Source organism: Hyperoodon ampullatus, assembly GCF_949752795.1.
Source record: "Hyperoodon ampullatus genome assembly, chromosome: 10".
NCBI classification, from domain to species: Eukaryota; Metazoa; Chordata; class Mammalia; order Artiodactyla; family Ziphiidae; genus Hyperoodon; species Hyperoodon ampullatus.
In genome coordinates, this window is record NC_136923.1 from 73,369,552 (window position 1) to 73,390,689 (window position 21,138).

General features: G+C 51.0%; 1 protein-coding gene across 1 annotated transcript; it reads left to right on the forward strand.

The window, feature by feature from the left end:
* Window positions 1–56: 56 nt before the first annotated feature.
* Window positions 57–17,371, forward strand: CIMIP3 (ciliary microtubule inner protein 3; the record flags this gene model as incomplete). The annotated part of the gene is made up of 4 exons (XM_079712643.1): window positions 57–145; window positions 363–505; window positions 15,095–15,150; window positions 16,847–17,371. 4 exons carry the CDS (start codon window positions 57–59, stop codon window positions 17,174–17,176), a joined length of 618 nt encoding a protein of 205 aa, XP_079568769.1. The 3' UTR covers window positions 17,177–17,371.
* Between the last annotated feature and the right edge of the window lie 3,767 nt (window positions 17,372–21,138).

The window sequence follows — 21,138 nt, forward strand, 5'->3', positions numbered from 1 at the left end:
CCTGCCCTACTCCGGACTGGACTCCTCACCGTCTCCCCAGGGGCCTCTACCAGGCCATGCCCCGCGCCGTCCTCCCCGCCCGCGCAACGGGAGACAGGTGCTGCGGGCGCCGCCGCTCGCCGGGAAATGCGAGCTACCTGAACAGGTAAGAGGCTGAGGCTGCGACCCGGCCCCGCCCCGCCGGCCCGCCGCCCGACTCCCCCGGCCGCATTCCTGCCGCCTCCTTCCACAACTGGCCATTGTTGGCGGGGCCCGGTGGGCCCGAGACCTCGCCCAGCCCACGCCCAGCCGCGGAGACGACCCGCCCCCTCCCCCGGGTCGCCTCCCGGCCCCCCTCCTCCACCCCTCGTCCCCCGGGGAAGGGAGGGGGCAGGCCCGTTCCCAGCTTCTCAGGAGGTGCGTGACCACGTCGACACGGAACTTCGGAAACGACTCTTGCGCCCAGCACTGGGGAAGTGGCTGGCCACAGCGCGCGCGCTGAAGGGTTCTAGGGGCCCTCAGAAATGTGGGCCAGGAATCTTCCAAGCTTGTAAGGAAGTGCCCATAAAAAAAAAAAAAAGGTAAAAGCAATAAATAAAAAAGCAAAAAACTAGTGTCCCGATCTGATGACTAGGGCGGAAAATATCCTCATTGACAGAGCTCCAAAAAGCATGTAGGATGACTAAATCTTGGCATTTTTTTTAAACACCAAATTCCTTTTCTTTTTCTTTTTCTGTGAAGCTAAGTGAATATATATTTTTTAATTGAAATATAGTTGAATTACAACATTATATTAGTTTCAGGTGTACAACATAGTGATTTAATATTTTTATAGATTATATACCATTTAACGTTATCATAAAATATTGGCTATATTCCCTGTGCTACACAATATGTCCTTGTAGCTTATTTATTTGATACATAGTAGTTTGTGCCTCTTAATTTTCTACCTCTGTTTTGTCCTTCTTTCCTTCCTTCTCCCCACCTCCACTAGTTTGTTCTCCATATCTGTGAGTCTGTTTCTGTTGTGTTATATTCATTCGGTTTATTTTTTAGATTCCACAAATAAGTGTTAGCATTCAGTATTTGCTTTCTCTGTCTGACTTATTTTAATAAGAATAATACCCTCTAGGTCCATCCATGTTGTTGCAGGTGGTAGGATTTCATTCTTTTTATGGCTGAGTACTATTCCATTGTGTGTGTGTGCGTGTGTGTGTATGTATATACACATTTATATGTATATATATAAATGAAATATCTTCTGTATCCATTCATCTGTTGATAGACACTTAGCTTGCCTCCATATCTTGGCTATTGTAAATAATGCTGCTGTGAACATTGGGGTGCATGTATCTTTTGAATTAGTTTCTTCATTTTCTTCGGATATATACCCAGGAGTGGAATTGCTGGATCATATAGTAGTTCTATTTTTATTTTTTTGAGGACACTCCATACTGTTTTCCATAGTGGTTGCACCAGTTTACATTCCCACCAACGGTGTACAAGGGGTCCCTTTCATCCTCTAAGTGGATGTAATTTCTAAAAACTCCAGGTGGGTCAAGTCCACAGAGGTTCAGTTCATTCTCCAGGGAGACGAGCTGTGAACCTTTAAGTTGCTTCAAGTTCTATACTAGCTAGGCTGGGCGTGGCTGTCCACCAGGGGAGGTCCCATCAGATGAGGACCTGGGAGACTGTGTGAAAGATGCAGAGAGTAGGGGAGAGTCAGTGCAAGGGGTTAGATTTGGATGCTTTCTGGGTAGCAGGGGTGGAAGGCTGGGTGGGGGGCGATCAAGTCACAGATAGAGTGTTTCCCCTGAGCTACCCAATCAGAATCCCCGTTGCATTTCTCCTCCTCTTTCTCCCAGACAGTTGGGGTGGCACTGCTCTTTGTACCAGATATTTTCCCTTCAACTTTTCATCCTGAAAAATCTGAAAGACTAGTAAAATGACCATCTGTACTCACACACACACACACACACACACACCACACACACTTTTCATTTTCTTTTTACTGACAGTTGAAAGGTGTGGATATCATGGCACATCTCCCCACACCCACCACTACTTCAGTATCCATTGCCTAAGAATAAGGACATTCTCCTAAATGACCTCAATACAGTTATCACACTCAGAAATTTAACATCGATACACTATTAACATCTGAAATATACTCCACATTAAAAATTTCCCAATTATCCCCCCAAGATGTCATTTTAGTTTTTGATTTTTTTCCAGTCCACAGTCCAATCAAGGTTCACAAATTGCATTTGCTCATCATGTTCCTTTAATTTCTTAATTTAGGGCAGTCCCCTGCTTTTGTTTGTTTTTCATGACAGTAACATTTTGAAAAGTCCCCCCAGTGTCAAGGGACAGGATGAGAAGGGCCCTCAAGTCTTGTGGCTGTGAGGTCATTGTTTTCCCAAACTGAGGAACAGATTGGGGGACAGAGCATCTTTAAAAACACTCGTGTTTCCCAAATGTTCTTGGTTGGTGACACGCCTGTGGTCAACCTTGTCCTACCCCACCCACTCCTGTGGCACTCCTGTTCATTCAAGGAGTATTTGTGGAGGCTGTCCCAGTTGCCTGGTGCCGTGCTCGGGGTTTGTGATAACTGGGGATAGAAGAGGATTATAGAAGTCTTATTTCTACCATGGAGGATCTTGGGGTCTCATCAGGAAGCTGGGTTTACATGATTCAAGGAGGCAGACCATGATGACCAAGTACAGAACAGGACTGCTGTCACTAATACATACACAACAGGAATTCAGAGGAGGGGAGGCCAGCGTGGGCTGGAGAAGTCCAGGAAGGCTTCTTGGAAGAATTGAGACGTGAGCTGGCCTCTGAAGGATGACAAAGATATTAATAGAGACCAGAAGGATGCCCATTCTAGGGCATCCACACATACCCATATGATCTGTCCCTCCACCCCCCATCTCCACATCATGGTTCCTCCCACTGTCCACACAGGAAGGGCACAAGGGGACCCCAGATGCCCCATCACACCCTGGACATCATCACAACCCACCGAAGTGCTCTAGACACTCAGGCATGAGATAGGGGCTTCCTTCTAGGAGACCTCTGAGGTACAAGGCCCCTCCCACCTTGGATTGCTCCTGGGCTCTTACACCCTGAACCATCCCCAGCAGAGCCACCATCCAGTGGCTCCATTCATGTACAACTTCCACCATATAACTAATATTCTTGAGAACCGCTGTGTGCCCAGCTCTGGGCTGTGAAGGATCCAGAGAAATCAAAGACATGGTTCCTGAGTTCAAGTTGCTTTAGTCTATTTGGGGAGACAGGGAGAGACACATGGAGAGATGAAGGGTGGGGAGGTAAATGATGAGGGGGAGACTAACAATGGAATTAACAGAGATTCAGAGGAGGGGCAATCAGGGTGGGCTGGAGGATCAGGGCGGGGGGGGGCATGTAGGAGGAGCAAAGACCTTTGCAGGGACTCAGGATGGTGGAGCTGGGAATTGGGGGATGGAAGGGAGGTCACAGCAAGGTTGGCCAGGGTATGATGGGCTTAAAAAGGCCAGCTGGTGAAATTGGAAACAACCCAGATTGTCCAGCTAACAATGACTGGTTAAATGAATTATGGCATATTCACACAATGGAAAAATAATGCAACTCTAAAAATGAATGAGTCAGCCGACTGTGTCCAGTTATCTACAAGATAAACTGATAAACTGTTGACAAAACCGTGTGTGTATGTGTGTGTGTGTGTGTGTGTGTGTTACCATTTGGGGCAGGATAAGTATGATCATATTTGCTTGTATTGGCACAGAGAAACTATGGAAAGATACATAAGAAACTAGTAAAAGTAGTTACTGGGGGGAAGTGGGGGGAACTGGGCAAATGGAGTGGGAGGGAGAATTTTCACTGAACACCTTTTTACAGTTTCTAATTTTCAAACGATGGTAAATATATTTGCTGTTTAAAAATTAAAGAAGGGGCTTCCCTGGTGGCGCAGTGGTTGAGAATCTGCCTGCCAATGCAGGGGACACGGGTTCGAGCCTTGGTCTGGGAAGATCCCACATGCCATGGAGCAACTGGGCCTGTGAGCCACAACTACTGAGCATGCGTGTCTGAAGCCTGTGCTCTGCAACAAGAGAGGCCGCGATAGTGAGAGGCCCGCGCACTGCAATGAAGAGTGGCCCCCACTTGCCACAACTAGAGAAAGCCCTCACACAGAAACGAAGACCCAACACAGCCATAGATAAATTAATTAATTTAAAAAAATTTTAAAGAAAAAAATAACTCAGCAGGAGAGCTTAGTCTAGAAGTGTGGACCACCACGAACCAGCAGCCTCTGCATCATCTGGGATCTTACTAGAAATGTAGGATCTCTGGCTCCATTCCAGATGTTGGGCAAGCTCTCTGGGTCTCCGCCTGTTCTTCTGTGAAACAGGCTATTAATTTAAGGCCATTATGAGATTCAGTGAGCTGTTGCATTAAGGTACCCAGCAGAGGATCTGTATTTTAACAAGACCCCCAAGTGATTCAAGAGCATGTTAAGGTTTGAGAAGCTCAGGCCTAGAGTCAGTGGTTACCAGGCAACGGAGCAGGCAAGGGTGACTGGTGGTAACAGCTGTGTATAAGGATCATCTAGCAGCTGGATGAAGGGCCAGGAGAAGGAGAAAGTGTAGGCTGAGGGGCTAAGAGAGGCTGCGTAATTGATCGGTTAATTGGTTAATCAGTTGGTATTGATTCAAGCAGGAGGGGATGTGGACACGCGAGCCAGTGGTAGAAACAGAAAGTAAAGTTGTTAGTTTGTGGGACATTTCTTAGGAAGAAAGGAAGGGCTTGGTAAACAGCTTGCATATAGGGAAGTAGAAAAAATGACAACAACAAGAACTCTGTGCCCGTTTCCTCATCTGTAACATGGGAGTAATAACAGTACCCCCATCTGAGGGTTGTTAAGAAGATTAAATAAGATAAAGGATGTGAAGTGCCAGCACAGGGCCTGGCACCCAGGGGCCACTCCTCAAGTGTTTGTTCATTTCTCCTCCTTCTGGTCCCCTTGCTTTTGGGGTTAGTTTTGGTTGGGGATGGAGGAAAGGGGGGAACGAGAGTGACCCATGAACACCAGAAGGGTTTGAGGCTGCTGAGTCTGGACAGCAGGGCTCTCCCTGCCCTTACACCACCCATTTCACCCAGATTCCACTCCCATGTTGTTGCGTGAGGGGTGGGCAGTTTCTGGCAGCTTTGGAGGCTGAGTTCCCTGGAGCAGGCTTGGGGCCTGATTCTCTGTCCAGCTCAGCCCCCCAGACCATTGTAGCCCCGCTCCGTCTAATGACAGCACCTCACACCTGCTCCCCCAGGAAAAGAAACAGCCAAATAACAGGCTCCCCTCGAAAAAGCCAAAAGCCCAATCCTGTAATTAAATCTCGGCTCAGCAATGACTTAAGTCACCTCCAAGAGCCAACTTTACTGGCCGGTTCTGGAATGTGGGGTGAGATGAGGGCCTGGCAGGTGCAGTCTCCCCAGAGACCCAGCCAGGCCTTTATCAGAGCTGTGGTCTCTCCTCCAACAAAGCCAAACACGCCTGGCTTGGGGGAAGGCAGGCTGAGAGACCCTGAGAATCACCTCATTCCCAGACCCAGGTCTCTGCGGTTAGCTCTGCAGGGGCAAAAGTCAAAACTCCCGTCATGCCAACTCCCACATGCCACTGAGCTGCAGCTCACCTCGTCCAGCCCCGTGTTCCAGGCTGGAGACACCTTCTACCAGACCAGCTCCTGAAACGGTCCCCTTCAGCCTGCAGGGCAGGATGGGCTTCAGTCCCCCCAACCTCGGCCTTCCTCTGGGCTGGGCAGGTGCCAGGAGATGTGATCAGGCTGAGAGAAAGTCTTGCTGGTGTGGAATCCTACATCCTGAGAAGTGGGTCAGGGTCATTACCTGGTGCCTAAGAGTGTGAGGATCCAAGGTCCAGCCCTGGGTAGGGAGTGGTGTGTTAGGGGGTGCTGGGGAGAGACTCATTTCCCTTTGTAACCGTGGGCTCTGTGGATGGGACCATGGCATAGTGGGAAAGACCCTTGCTAGGGAATAGGTTTGAATCCTGACTGTGCTGTTTAGCAAGGGTGTGACCTTGGCTGAGTTACCACCTCCCTCTCTGAGCCTCAGTTTGTTCATCTGTAAAACAGGGGCTATTAATGTAGTTTTTATGAGATTCAACGAGATAAAGGGTTAAGATGCCCAGCAGAGAGTCTTGACTCATGGTGATTACTTAGTACCTACGTGCTCCTGCCCCGGTTCCCTACCCTGACTTTGGGCATGGAGACGCTAAACAGAGAATAGCAAAGACAGAACAGAGGCCTCGAGAGTCTGCACAAGAGCAGCACCAATTCTACAAAGAACCTCAAGAAGGAAAATTACACCGGGGCCCAGGAGACAGGGTGGGGCAGGTGTCTACAAGGTTACCTCGAAGGCCAGACAAAAACATCCCATTGTAAAACATATCCCACCATCTGAAATCATGTGTCTATGTTAAAAAAAAAGATTGTTAAGTACAAAAGCAAAAAACAAAATTTCATGTAGATTGTGACTACACATAGATAAAGTGTATTTGTGAATGGTCAGGGGTTAGCAGGAAACAAGACTGTGGAGATGGCTCAGGGGGAATGCCAGGATTACATGTGGGATTTTTACTTTTCAGTAATGTGCTCTGTTGGTAGATCATTTGTTTTAACTTAAAATTCTACAAATAATAAAGAACATAATTTAGCATGGAATACATTTTCTTTTTTAAAAGAACACTGGATGGGGGTGGTGGTGGTGTGTGGAGATGTGGAGTCTAGTGGCTCTTCTGCCCCTAACCTCCCGTGAGACCATGGAGCCTTCCTGAGCCTCAGTCTCTCCATCTGTAAAATGGGATGGCAGGCTCCAATACTCAGGTGTAGTTTCTCATCTCGTTAAAGTGCTCATTGGCTTGCAGAGCAGAGGCAGAACAGCATATGAGGCTGTCTGGCCCTCCTGTACAGGGGGTCTCTGAGGAAAGTGAGGTGAGCACTGGGATACAGGAAGCATTTCCTGGGCATGGCTGTCTCCTCTGCACCAGTCCTGTGCTCTGGTGTGGGAGGTCTAGCCTTCAAGATCAGTCTCTACCCTCTAGGAATCAGCACAGCCCCACAACACTTCTCACTTGTTCTGGAGACCAACACTTGAATGGGGACTTTGAGCCCTGGGTGCGTTTCCATGCAACCTCTCCTGGGTCCAGCTTGTCTCTGTGTGTGTGTGTGTGTGTGTCTCTCTCTCTATCTCTCCCTGAGACCTGGAAGGATCAGCAGCTGCAACTGCCATTCACTGAGCATCTTTTCTGTGTCAGACACGGGGGCCGAGTGGATTATGTGCACTAAGCCACTACCATCAAGTCAGCCCTGCAAGGAAGGGGCAATACACCCATTTTATGGATGGAGAAAAGAAGATTTCAAATGACATCTACTCATTCTCTATGACCAGTCAATTCTGTCTTAGGAGTAGGCCCCAAAGAAACCTTCACCCTGGTCCATAAGGGGACATGGATGTGATGTCATTGCAGTGCTGTTTTTGGGGATGGGGAATTGGAGACACCTGGGTGGAGAAGGGATACACAGCATTTGGAAGCAAGTAACTAGATGCTCATATAGCAACGCAGATGGATCTTAAAAAACAGAATACAGCGATCAAAGTAAACAAAAGAGTGAGATCTAAAATACACAAAACCACTTACATAAATGAACACTACTTGCACACAAAACAACAATATATATTTTGCAGACACATGAACAAGAAGATACTCATTAAGCACTTTTGAATGGTTGCCTCTGGTGGGGGTGGATGGAGAGCATGGCTGGAGACTGGAGATAAAGAGGGAAAATTAATACAACAAGAGAGGAGGACTTCATGGACCAGTGGTGATAATGCACCATGAAGTGAGCTGTAGGAATAATTCAGCCACCTGTACTTGAAGTCCAACAAGGGAAACGCAAGTAAGGATCAGAGAGGTTAAGTAATTTGACCAAATCACACAGCAGGTAAGGAGGAGTGGAGAGGATGTTTAAATAAGCAGGCTGCCTCTAAGTAGCCTGCAAGGCAGTAGCAGGACCCTGAAAGCCACATGCCTGCACCTCAACAGCAGAGGTGTGTGTGTGGCAAGGGGTGGGGGTGGTCTCTGGATCTTTCTGGGCTCCACAAGTCAGCCCTGAGTCTCACTAGCTCTCCCCATCCTTCCCAAACACCCACTGAGCGCTGTGGGGTACAGATCACAGTCCTCACCTTCCAGGAATTTTGATGAGGAATAAAATGAGCTCACACTGGGAGTGTGGCAGAGAAGTCAGAAAGGGTGGGCTTCCAGGAGGCAGGACGGATTCAGTGTTGTCTGGGGCTTAGAAATGATAATAACAATATAACTCAGCACCTACCATGCAGCAGGCCCTGCTCCAAGCTCCCGTTCCCTCTTCCCCACCCTCTCCCAAGCAAGATATCATCTGCCCAGAGCCTTGGAGATCCCTGAACAGAGGCTCCGGCAGGACTGCTCCTCCTCCCCTTCCTCCCTGCCTGCCTCCCCTCCTGGCCTCTCCCAGCCTCCTCAGAAATTAGGGGTCATTACCATCAGGGCTCACACCTGATGGTCATTACCTCAGATTGATGGTCATTACCTCAGATCTCACAATCTGAGCAGAGCGCACAAGTCATCCACACCTCAACCCCCAATCTGCCTGTGGGCCCCAAAGTCTACCCCGTGCCCGACAGTCGGTGCTGACACAGTTCCAGGAAGGAAGCAAGTCCTGGGCCCAGCCCAAGCCAGTGGGCTGAGGGCAGGAAGTCACCACCTTGCTTTGCCTCTGCCACCCTGGGCCTCCGCCTTTCCTCCCCCACTGACCCAGGGAGAAGCCCAGGGCACTCCTGCATTTCTGACACATTCCTGGAAGGCGCCCACCAAGTCTGGTGTTGGGGAGGCGGGACCCTAAGGAGGTGTGTGTGGGGAGGGGTCAGGTTTTGAAGATGGGGAGAGGACAGCCCATTCAGCCACCTACCCCTCAAAGCAATTACCCACCCAAACATAATAAAAGCTAATAGTTACTGAGTGCTCACTCTGTGCCAGGTACTGTCCTAAGTGTTTTGCCCAACTCTATTAGTTAGGGACCTTTAGCCCAACCATTTTACAGATGAGCACACAGAAGTACAGAGAGGTCAATTACTTGCCCAATGTCACAAAATTGGTAAAATGGTAGAGCCAGGATTCAAGCTCAGCAAGTCTGGCTCCTGGGCCTGCAAGCCCATCCTCTATACCACAGCAGCCCACCATCGATCCGCACATTGACCGTCTGCCCATCCACTCAGCCATGGCCACCCCACCCAGCCACCTGTCTACTCACCTATCCATCCATCCCTTCATCTCCTAACCCCCTGTTTGAAGTGGTCCAGGAAAGGGAACAGCAAATATTGAATACAAAGGCTTAGAGGGGAGAGGGCAGGGCATTTAAAAAAAATATTTATATATATGTTTATTTAGGCTGCACCAGGTCTTAGTTGTGGCACGTGGAATCTTCGTTGCGGCATGCGGGATCTTCAGTTGCCATGCAGGATCTTCTGGTTGCGGCATGTGCACTCTTAGTTGTGGCATGCATGCGGGATCTAGTTCCCCCACTAGGGATTGAACCTGGGCCCCCTGCATTGGGAGCACAGACTCTTACCCACTGGACCACCAGGGAAGTCCCAGAGCACGTTTAAGAAAGTAGTTACTGCATAGAGTGAGGGAAAAGATAGCAAGAGATGAGACTAAGAAGGTGACCAGGGCTCAAATCAGGAGGGTCTGCCCATCCACCATCTATCCACCTGCCCACATCCATCCACCTGCCCATCCACTCTCCCACTCCTTTGTCTGTCCATCCATGGGTTCATGTGTCCATCCATCATCCATCCATCCACCCATCCATCCATCCATCCATCCATCTATTCATCCACCCATCCTTCATCTCTGTACTTTATTATTATTTTTATTTTTTTATTTATTTATTTTTTGCGGTACGCAGGCCTCTCACTGTTGTGGCCTCTCCCGTTGCAGAGCACAGGCTCCGGACACACAGGCTTAGCGGCCATGGCTCATGGGCCCAGCCGCTCTGTGGCACATGGGATCTTCCTAGATCGGGGCACGAACCCGTGTCCCCTGCATCGGCAGGCGGACTCCCAACCACTGCGCCACCAGGGAAGCCCCATCTCTGTACTTTAGAAGGCAGATAGAAAGAGAGGAAGAAAGGGAATGGAGAGTTGGCTGGGTACATTTATTCCCTGCCAGTGATTTCTTGTGAAATCACGAGAAACATGAGGGTGCCTGGAGGAATATTAGGACTGCTGGAGGCACCTGAATAACTAGAGTGCTTTCCTCCTCTCTCCACTCACCCCACTACCCACAGCTCAAAGGTCCTGGGAACTGTGGGAAGAAGGAAGTGCAGAGTGAGTCAGTATCAAGGTTGTAAGACCCATCCAGACCTTGAAACTTCAGCCCTCAGCCCTGCCCCTGTATCTCCTTAGCAAGATAGAAGGAACTGTGTTGTCAGAGAGGGGTCACAATGCCCCCAGCCCCATATAATTCTCCCTAACTTGGCATCCCAGTACCCTCTTAAGAGTCCCTGAAAACCTCTGGAGCCCCTGGCCACCAGAAGTTCCATCTCATCACCAAGGGAGGCCCTGGTCAAGGATGTCCCAGGTAGGATGACATCACAGTGTTGGATCAGGGCAGCCCAAGGTCACAAGAAGTTTGATTGGCAGAAAGGAGCATGAAGGCCCCAGCCAGGCCCACCTGTGCGGCTGGGAGCTGAAGGCCTCTTACAAAAGGCTTAGGTGCCAGTGACACTGCCTGACTCTTGTTCCCCAACTGTGGAGCTGTCATTGTCTCCCGGGAGGAGGGGGAGGCAGGCAGGAGTGGGCCACCATCAGTTCCTCTGGTTTCTGCCCCTTCACTTCCCCGAGAGGCTTCCTGGACTGTTAGTGTGCACGGCCCCACCACCTAGGCAAACTTGTGACAAGTAATAATGCTGGCAAACGTTTACTGAGTGCTGAAGAGGTCTATTATGTACCTTGCCGAGAATATCTCATTAACTCAAGGTAACCCTATGAGATAGATTCTCTTGTGATTCCCACTTCACAGATGGGAAAACAGGCACAGCGTATTATAAACTACTGGGGGAATTCCCTGGTGGTCCAGTGGTTAAGACTCCATGCTTCCACTGCAGTGGGCACAGGTTCGATCCCTGGTTGGGGAAATAAGATCCTGCACTCTGTGCGGTGTGGCAAAAAAAATAAAAAATAAAAATAAATAAATCGCGGAAGAGCAGGTACCTAGTGGGTGGTGGAGCTGGAATTTAAATTCCAGGCCATCCTGCTACACAGCCTCCTGAGGGAGCTGAGGCCCCCTCTAGGCCTTCCCATTGACTCCCTTCAAAGTCCCCCTTGTCCCCACCGCAGTCAAGTATGTGCTCATAAAGATTCAGGGGAGTGTGTCGACACCTCGGTGTAGGAGCTGGAAGAGGCTGATGATAATTACCATTTGCTTTTACAGCTCCCTCGACTCATCACTCCCCCCACCACAAGCTGGTGCAGTAGATAGCCTTATTAGCCCCATTTTGCAGATGAGGCAAGTAAAACTCAAAGAGGTTCAGCGACTTGCCCAAGGATGCCTGACCTGTAAGGGCAGAGTCCGGTCCTGAGCTCAGCCTTCAAACTTCAAAGGCCAGGCACATTTCCAGTACCAGGTGCCCTGGGAGCCTTCACCAGCTGCCTCACCCAATGCTGTTTGCACTTTCACAGGGCACAGGCCTTCTGTGAAAAAGCGAGGTGCTAATGGTGGAGTGTCAGGCATGGGCTAGGCCAGCAGATGGGGGCCTGAAGTATTTGGGAGGACAGACATATCACAATGGGGTCTTCTTGCCCTACTCAGAAAGTGGCACCTTTGAGTCTCTCTCTTCCCCATTCTACATCCTGGTATAAGGGGAAAACGTATACACTGTATATCTAAAAGGCCTTGGTGGAAGTCATAGAGGGAGGGGGTCAGATTCCTTCTTTTGGCTCTAACTCAAAACCCAATTGAAACAGGGTAGTGAGATTCAGAAGGGAGGGAAGGGGCTGGTGGGACCCTCTCCTTGCCCTTTAAGCTTCATTGCCCCACCCCCATCCCCCATAGAACAGGAGGAATGGGAGGCTTAAGGCTGCAGGAAGCAGATAGGGGAGATGGGGATCTTCCTTCAACCGCTAAACCAGTTTTCTCAACCTTGGTACTCACTACGGACCTTGTGAGCCGATCATTCTTTGCGGGGCCGGGGGGTGGGGATGTGTGGCTGTGTGCTGACCTGTGCAGTGTGGGATGTTTAGCAGCGTCCTGGCCTCTGGACACCAGTAGCACCCCCAGTAGTGATCACCAGAAATGCCTCCCGGCATTGCCAACTGTCCCCTGGGAGCGGGGAATACACCCAGTTGTGAACCACTTCTCTAGTCGCACACACACACACACACACACACACACACACGCACACACACACACACGCTGTGCATTTGACAGGGAGGATCTCCTGAGAGGGGAGGAGATGGTTAAATGAAACCAGATGTTAACCTGGAAAATATGCAGTCGGGCCCCACCCTCCCTCCAGAGCTGGCCGGATGGGGTGTTCTCAGCCCTCTGAGCTTAGTCGCCTGGAGCCTGGCTGGGCCCCCGGAAGGGGCAGGGCAAGGCTGGGACTGCCTGGGCCTCCTCCTCCCCCTCCCCCTCCCCTCCCCCTCCTTCTCCTCCTCCCCCATCCATCTCCTCTTCCACTCCCCCTCCTCCTCCTTTCTCTCTTCCTCCTCCCTCTCCCCTTCCCCGGGGCTGTCCCTCTGCCCCGGTTTCTGTGTGGGTCTCGTCCCTGGATGTCCTGGGGGTCCTGGGTCCCCCTAACCAGGGCCCCAAGTGTAGAGGCAGCAGCAGCAGCTGGGGCATAACTTACGGGAGACTCAGGGCCTGGGCTGGGGTGGAGAGGGAGGGGAAGATTCAAATCCTGGTTCCTGCACGAACTGGTCACTAGTCCTGCGACTTCTTCAAGGTTCTTACACGCCACTCACTAACCGTGTGAACTTAGGCAAAGTTTAGGTTCCTCTGAGCCTCAGTTTCTGCATTTGAAAGATGGGGGTAACATCTCAAAATGGCTCTTCGGGGTTTTTGCAGAGCTGAGTGGTTAGCACTTGGTAGATCCTCAATCCTGTTAGCAAAGAGCGTTGCCCTTCCCCCTGTAGGAAGATCCCCACCCACCAACACTTCTGAAAGCACATGCCTCTGTCACCCCTCACACCAGCTCCCGAGCCTCAGGTGCAGGGTCCAGGTGGCCAAGACTGCTGGGGAGCAGGGGCTGGTAGGGGGTGGGGCCTCTGCAGTTCCTTCACCTCTATGGCCACAGGATGAGCCTTCCCGTGGTGTCAGGAGGACCAGAACCTCAGAATCATGCTTTTTTTTTTGGGGGGGGCGGCTGTGTTGGGTCCTTGTTGCTGCTTGCAGGCTTTCTCTAGTTGTGGCGAGCGGGAGCTACTCTTCGTTCCAGTGCACGGTGTTCTCATTGTGGTGGCTTCTCTTGTTTCGGAGCATGGGCTCTAGGCACGCGGGCTTCAGTAGTTGAAGCATGCAGGCTCAGTAGTTGTGGCGCAGGGGCTTAGTTGCTCCGCGGCATGTGGGATCTTCCTGGATCAGGGCTCGAACCCATGTCCCCTGCGTTGGCAGGCAGATTCTTAACCACTGCGCCACCAGGGAAGTCCCCAGAATCATGCTTAACATGGGAAAAACCCAAGCCACTTCTGTGGCCCAGGTAAGGAAAATTCTGCAGGGCCAGGCCGTCAGCCTCAACACTGAGGATATAGAACTTGTCATGGACTCTACATCAGTGATTCTCACCGCCCTCAGGAGGCACTGGCAATGCGAGAGACATTCTTGGCTGTCACAATTGGGAGCGGGGGCTACTGGCATCTAGTGGGCAGAGGCCAGAGCTGATGCTAAACATCCTTCATTGAAGGACAGCCCCACCGCAAAGATTTATCCAGCCCAAAGTGTCAGTGGTGCCGAGACCTAGGAACCCTGCTCCCCAGGGCTTCATATTTGTGTTCATATGTGTAGTGCCTTTGTTACTTCCACACCCAGAGCCTGGTTTACAAGAGGAGCTCAGGAATAGTTTTGCATGAAAGGATGGAGCAACCGATGTCACGTCCTCAGCGGCACTAAGAGATAATTCATAGAATAAACCTCACACTCGCGGTGTGCCATCCTGTCTGTGCAGGGTCCACAGACCCAGAACCCAAATCCAGCATTCAAAACCCCAGAGTGTCCCTGCCAAACTGAGGCACTGGGCTGCCCTCTCTCACCAGTGAGCCTGAGGGCTGGGGAGGGGCCACCTTGACTGTACGCCTGCCGCCCAGCACCCCTGGCAAGGGCTCAGCAAGGTGACAGAATGAGGACAGAAATGATCGGCAGGCCCTGCCCCACAGTGCTGTGGATATGGCAGTACACGCTGTGGAGTACAGGGTGTGGTCCCTGGGGTCAGCCAGGCCTGGGTTCCCATTGCAGCCTGGCTCCTTACCAGCCACGTGACCCTAAACATGGGAATAACCTCCTTACTTCAGTTTTCTCAATTACAAATGGGGCTAATAATATACCTTCCTTAAAGGGTTAATGTGAGGATTCACAGAGAAAATCCACTTAAAGAGTTTGGCGCAGGGCTCCTAAATGGCGGTGAAAAACGATCGTTGATTATCACTGTTATACCTCATTTCCAGTGCTTGCCCCTCTGCTTGTAATCCTGCGTCCCAAGGCTGAGCCTGGACGAGTCTGGGAAGGCTGTTGATGGCTCGTGCACCCATCCCTCTCTCCAGCTTGTCTCTGTGCCAGCACTGGGTTAAGCCCCAGGGACACAGGTGAATAGGATGTGGTCCTGACCGCTGGGAGCAGTTTACGGGCTGTTGGGACATTAGCAAGAGCCCGGAAGGACCACAATTTGGGATTAAGATGAGGCAAGCACAGCAAAATAGGGCGCAAAATATTGTAAGGAAGCCACTCACCATGCCCTTGCACGAGTCTGAGTGTGAGTACCTCCTTAAAATGTACACCCTTGCCTCACCCTAGTCCCAGCCCAGCAAAGGACCACATCCCAAGAGGAGGGCCTGAAGGCCCAGAGGAGGGTGAGATGGGGGCAGAGACTGCAGCATCTGAGGCTTCCTGGAGGAGGTGTCATGAGGGCTGCTGGCTTGGAAGGATAGGGAGAATTTTGAAGTGCAAAGCTGAGGGCACATATAGTGCTGGGTAGGAAACTATGGGAGCAGAGACTGCCTTGGAGAAAAGCCCTGGGCAAGTCTGAGTTGGGCAAATAGTTTGTAAATTAAATGCAAAAGAATGTACATTACGACTTGGGTATAGGGGGTTTCTTTTGTAAGAAGGCAGGGGTTCAGCTTCTAGTAGCTCTGCAGCTAGGGATTCCCTCCCAGTTCCCTGGGGCCTCAGCAGAGAGGAGATGGGTTCCCCTGAGATTTGGAGCCTGGGGGAGTGGGACAGAGCCGCCTGACACTCAGGCGTCTCATCCTTTGGGCTGGACCGTCACGGCTATGAAGATCCCTAGTGAAGGGCATCCAGTAGCTGGGAGATCGTGTGGGGAGTTCAAAGGTAAGTACGACGATTCGGTCACAGGATGGCCAAGGCGTGTGGTGGACAGAGGAGCCGATAAATGTCAGTACCATGTGCTAGAGGTGGCCACGGGGCCCTCCCAGGAGGGTGGACCTCCATACCCAATCAACCAAGAGTGGTTAAGTAGAGCAGGCATTGTTGGGTAGAAGACACACTCTGTAACAATGAGAGGTTACTTAGAATGGGCTGGCTGGCTGGAAGGCCAGCAACCCCTTACTGGAATCCAATTCTGTTGAACCAATAGTTATTGAGTGCTCACTCAATGCCTTGGTCTGGAGTAAGAGAAGGAATAGGATTTTAGAGGCTGCTATGTCAAGGGTAAGGGTAAGAGACACTGCTTTTTAAGGGGCTCAGGGCTGAACAGGAAAGTTTCCCTGATGGGTGGGAGTGAGGACACACTAGTCTGGGGGGACAGCCTGAGCTAAGATGTGACACCTGGAAGGACCAGGTGTGACCAGGAAGTCACAGGCAGACCGTGTGGCTAGAATACAGGATTGGGGAAGCCCTGTCCTTACAGGTCTTGCCTTCCAGGCTGGGGGCCTTGGCTTTTATTTTCTGGGCAGCAGAGAGCAAAAGTTGCTTTAAGGACAAGCCATACGTTCTCGCCATTAATATGGAAAGATTAATTCGGTGTGTGTGTGAAGCGCAGGCTGAAAAGGCAAGAGATGAGGAAGCAGAAGCCTTGGTAGAAAGCTGGAGTAACCCTGTGGGAGAGCGGATGGATGCCTGATGGAGCGGTGGCAGAGGACAGGGAGAGGAGGATGTGGGGGCCATTGATGGACAGACTGGATGCATGGGAAAGGAGTTCCCTGGTGGCCTAGTGTTTGGTTCAATCCCTGGTTGGGGACCTAAGATCCTGCAAGCCGGCAGTGTAGCCAAAAAAAAAAAAAAAAGACTGGATGCAGGGGGAAGGGGCAGGGGCTGGGGGCGGTTTGAGGAATAACTCCCAGGTTCGCAGCCTCTGAGCTGGTCTATGTCTTTAAGAAGCAAACTGAGGTCTGTAGAAGCAGGGTCAGGTCAGTGAACCTTGAAGGCCTTTCCCTGCCTGGTGGTGTCTGGCTCCAGGGCCAGCAGAGCTCCAGGGCGGCTCTGTGGGCTTCTGACCAGTGCCCCGTCCCCTCCCTCCTGCCTCTGGCCCTCGCGGTCAAAGTCCTGGTGTCCGATGCTCCAGCTCTCCCCTTCTTTCCTTCCTCCCAGGACTCACAGAAACCCTCAGTACTCAGCCATGGGCCGAAGACGCCATCAGGCAAAAAGGTGAAGGCTCCACACTGTCCCCTGTCCCGGTCGTGGAAGCAGGACCATGAACAGACTCTGGCGGCGGCCTATGTACCGGTGGTGGTGGACCCCAGGGGGCAGAACCCGGACAAGTTCAGGCTCAATTTCTACACCTCCCAGTACTCCAACACCCTGAACCCCTTCTACACCTTGCAGAAGCCTACCTGCGGCTGCCTGTACAGCCGGGACACCGACCACACCCGCAAGAACTTCGACGTGCCTCCTGCCAACCTGGTCTCGTGGCGCTCGTAGGCCTGTGCCAGTCAGAAGCCCCCTACCCTGCACCCTCACCCCCATGATCCTGGGTCCCAGAGGGGAAGGGCTGCTCCCTCCTGGAGGAGCAGAAAGTGCCTGGGCTAGGACGGCTGTGCCCTGCCCACTGTCAACAATGGCAAAGGGAGGTCTCACTTCTCAGCAGCAATTAAAGTTTGTCCTTCCTTTCCCTGGCATCTGAATGGGTGGCCATGTGTGGGTAGACTGAGGCCACAGGGGTGTCATAAGCAACGTTATGTCCAGAGGTGCCTGAAGACTTGGAAAGACTTGATTCTCATCACCTCACCCCAAGAGTAACCCCAACTCCCCTCCAGAGCCTGAGTCCCAAGCAAAGTCCATACTGGCCATGCCCTCCCAGTGGCCCAGTCTTGGCAAGCCATCCAACAACAAGAAAGAGATACATCAACTGACCATGACATGGGGTTGGAGCAGCCACTGGAGAATAGGGAAGTCCTGTAGGGAGCGAACCCGGTCTCCAGGGGGCCCCTCTCCAGCCCTAGTTTTACATAAAACTGCCTCTTCTGACTTGTAGTTTGTTGGCGAGGGATGGATTTCCCATCTCACGTCTCACCTCTGGTCCAGCAGAACTGACGCTGAGGTTAGTTAGACTCATGGGCCATGGTTCATGGGAAGGGGGATGAAGGCAGAGTGCACTTGACTCATGGCCTGACTGAGTTCTGGTCACTGCCACCCAGGCCTGGATCCAATGGCCTGCTGGCACCAGCTCAGACTGGCCTGTGACAGCTGACTGTGGACATCTCCCAACTCCTCAACCAGTGACTTCTTGCTGGTAGCTTGAAATCAGCCGTGGTGGAAGTATTTACACTACGGAAACCAGCAAACACCTATAAACAGGGGTTTCTTTTTTTCCAGAGAGCCAGTGGTTAAATTCACCACTGGGTGAATCCAACTGGTTTCGCCTCTAATTTCTCTTGTCTCCCGTGGAAATAACAACACCCACCCCACAGGGCTGTCATGAGCCTATTTATTGAGCTTAGCATGGTGTCTTACACCTAAGAGCTCCATCCTACATTAGCTCTCTTTAATCCTTTCTTTAATCATGCATACATTCAATCATTCAGTAATGTTTTATCGAGCTCAAGCCCCTGTCAGTCAAATGTTATCTCAAAAAGGTAACTGGGGAGGGTTTAATGAGGGGACTATTCGCAGAGAAGCGGGCACAGTTAAGGGACTGGTGGTATGCCCAGAGGGTGGCAACAGAGGGAGGCCTTTCTTACCCCTAAGCCTGAGGGGTAGAGGGAGGGGGTTTTGTCACAGGAGCTTGGAGAGGGTTCTGGCAGGAGCTGTAGCTGAAGGTCAAAGAAGACAACTGGGGCCCAAACTGTGACCCAGCAGGGAGGGAGCGGAACAGATACCCAGCTTGTCTCTTTCCATCCTCCAATCTCCTTCCAGTGCTTCTCAATGGACGAATCCAGGCTGAAGCCAGAGGGCTGGGGAGCCCAGGTGATCCAGTCCACGGGGGTCAGCCTCCTGGGGCTCAGTGCAGACCCAGAAAGGTGGAGAAGGAGTGGGGAGGGGCAAACCGAATAACCAGCACACGACCATGTGGAATCCGTGGTACTAGGTGCTGGGAGGTTTTGAGAAATGAGTAAGACAGTAGTCTCTACCCAGGGAACTTGCTGGATTCCTGAGGGCAGGCTGGCAATAAACAGCTGCTTATAATTCCAGAAAGAAATGAGTGTTGTGTCTATGTTATCGTAGAAGTGTGACTGTCATAGACCCTAAGGTGACGTCCAATGATTTCCACCTCCTGTTGTTCCTGCCTTTGTACAATCCCCTCCCTCTGTGACTTGCTTCTACTCCACAGAATATGGCAAAGGTGATGGGTGTCACTCCCTTGATTAGGTTCCATCATATAAAATTCCATTTTAGCAGATTAGAGGGAGATTCCCCTCGCTGGCTTGACAAAATAAGCATCTGTGTTGAGGAGCCCATGTAACAAGGAAATGTGGGCAGCTTCTAGAAACTTTAGGCAGCCTCTAGGACCCGAGAGTGCCCTCCAGACAATATCTAGCAGGAAGCCAGGGTCCTCAGTCCTAGAGCCACAGGGAATGAATTCCACCAACGACCTGAATGAGGTGGGAGTGGATTCTTCCCCAGTCAAGCCTTCAGATGAAAACATAGCCCAGACAACACCTTGATTCCAGCCTTGTGAGATCCTGGACAGAGGACCCTGTTGAACCAGGCTTGGACTCCTCGTCCTCAGAAACTATGAGGTAATAAATGTACATATTTTGAAGCTGCTGACTTTGTGGTAATTTGTTATGTGACATAGAAAACTAATATAACACGTAAGCAAGATGTTAGTGTGCTGAGGCAGGAAAGATGAATTCTGCAGAGATTCAGAAGGCTTCACAGAGGAGCTGGCTTTTGTGCTCACACATAAAGAATGAGGAGGATGTAAGTAGGGAGAGATGGAAAGATGAGCTGCCATCTCCTCCTTGACCTCTTCGTTTCAAACCCTGGGCCTGAGAGGACTCTTCAAGGGCACAGATTCCAGCCTGGGCCCCAAGCAAGTTCAGTGGAGGAGCCCTCCAGCCCCCAAGCCCCCCACCCCCCCAAAATAATATGTTCTGGAAAACTTGATCAAAGTAGGCAGATCCAAGCCCTCCTCTCCCCCTACAATGCACCATAAATTGATCACTTTAGGTAGAAGAGAAATAAAAGTCCCATTTGATTCTTTTTTCAAAAATAATTATCCTCTGGTTATGTGAGCAACATATGTTCATTATGAACCACTTTTAAAAATACAGATTTCTTTTTTAAAAAGCAAAGATTAAAAAATCAGTGGTGAGACTTCCCTGGTGGTCCAGTGGGTGAGACTCCACGCTCCCAATGCAGGGGGCCCAGGTTCAATCCCTTGTCGGGGGAACTAGATCCCACATGCGTGCCGCCGCTACTAAGAGTCCACATGCCGCAATGAAGATTCCACGTGCCGCAACTAAGACCCAGAGCAGCCTAAATAAACAAATAGATAAATAAAAAGAAATCTGAAAACAAATAAAAATAAAAAAATCACTGGTGATCCCATGACTCAGAGATGAGCCTGTTAACATTTTGGTGGTTTCCTTCTCATCATAGGTATCATGTACACAACAAGTGACAGGGACAACAGTATTAATGCCACTCTTGTCTCAGTCTTTCTCTCTCTCTCTGGTCTTCTAAGGAGCATTCTTAGCTCTGGGCCCTTTAGATGAACTTTCTCGGGATAGTGGGCAAAAAGAGTTGTAAAATTGGAAAGGAGGCCACCTAGTGGTTTCTATGATGGAAAGGAAGAGAACTGCTCCTGGGGGAAGACCAGGTCTGAGAAGGCGGACCCTGCCCAGAGCACACAGCCCCCACCCGCACCTCTAGTTATACCTGGCAGATGCCACATAAGACAGGGCCAGAGAAGCAGCCCTCCCAGGCTCCTCTAGTTCTCAGGGAGCTTTGTCTCATTCCATCTGGAGCACCTTGGTCAAAGAGGGAGATCCCTCTCCAGGTGTCCAGGGTTCTGCTTCCAGTGGTTCCTCTGTGCCCTGAGCTGTTGGAAGGGGGTGTCCACTTGAGGAAGAGCTGCTGGGGCTGAGGAGTATCTAGGCACACTGACCCCATCACTCCGGGCTCCTCCCTCTGCCCGGCCAGTGGTCACAGCTCGTGGATACAGAGGACTGAGCCCTGACGGCTGGAAGGCTGTGACTGCCCTTCCTCTACAGAGCTGGGCCATCTCTGAGCTGACCGTCTCCAGGCCCCGGTCTTCCTTCTGTCCAGTTCTCAGGAAATGCTCCTAAGATCAAGAGCCTGATACTCTTCTCATAAAATTGCAGAAAAACCACCATCTTCCTGGTGCCTCCATCCCCAAACTGCCTCTGAGGGTTCTAACTTGCTTTTTATTTAAATAAAGATGGGGTGGTCCACATAGCAGAGGAGGGAGGGAAACA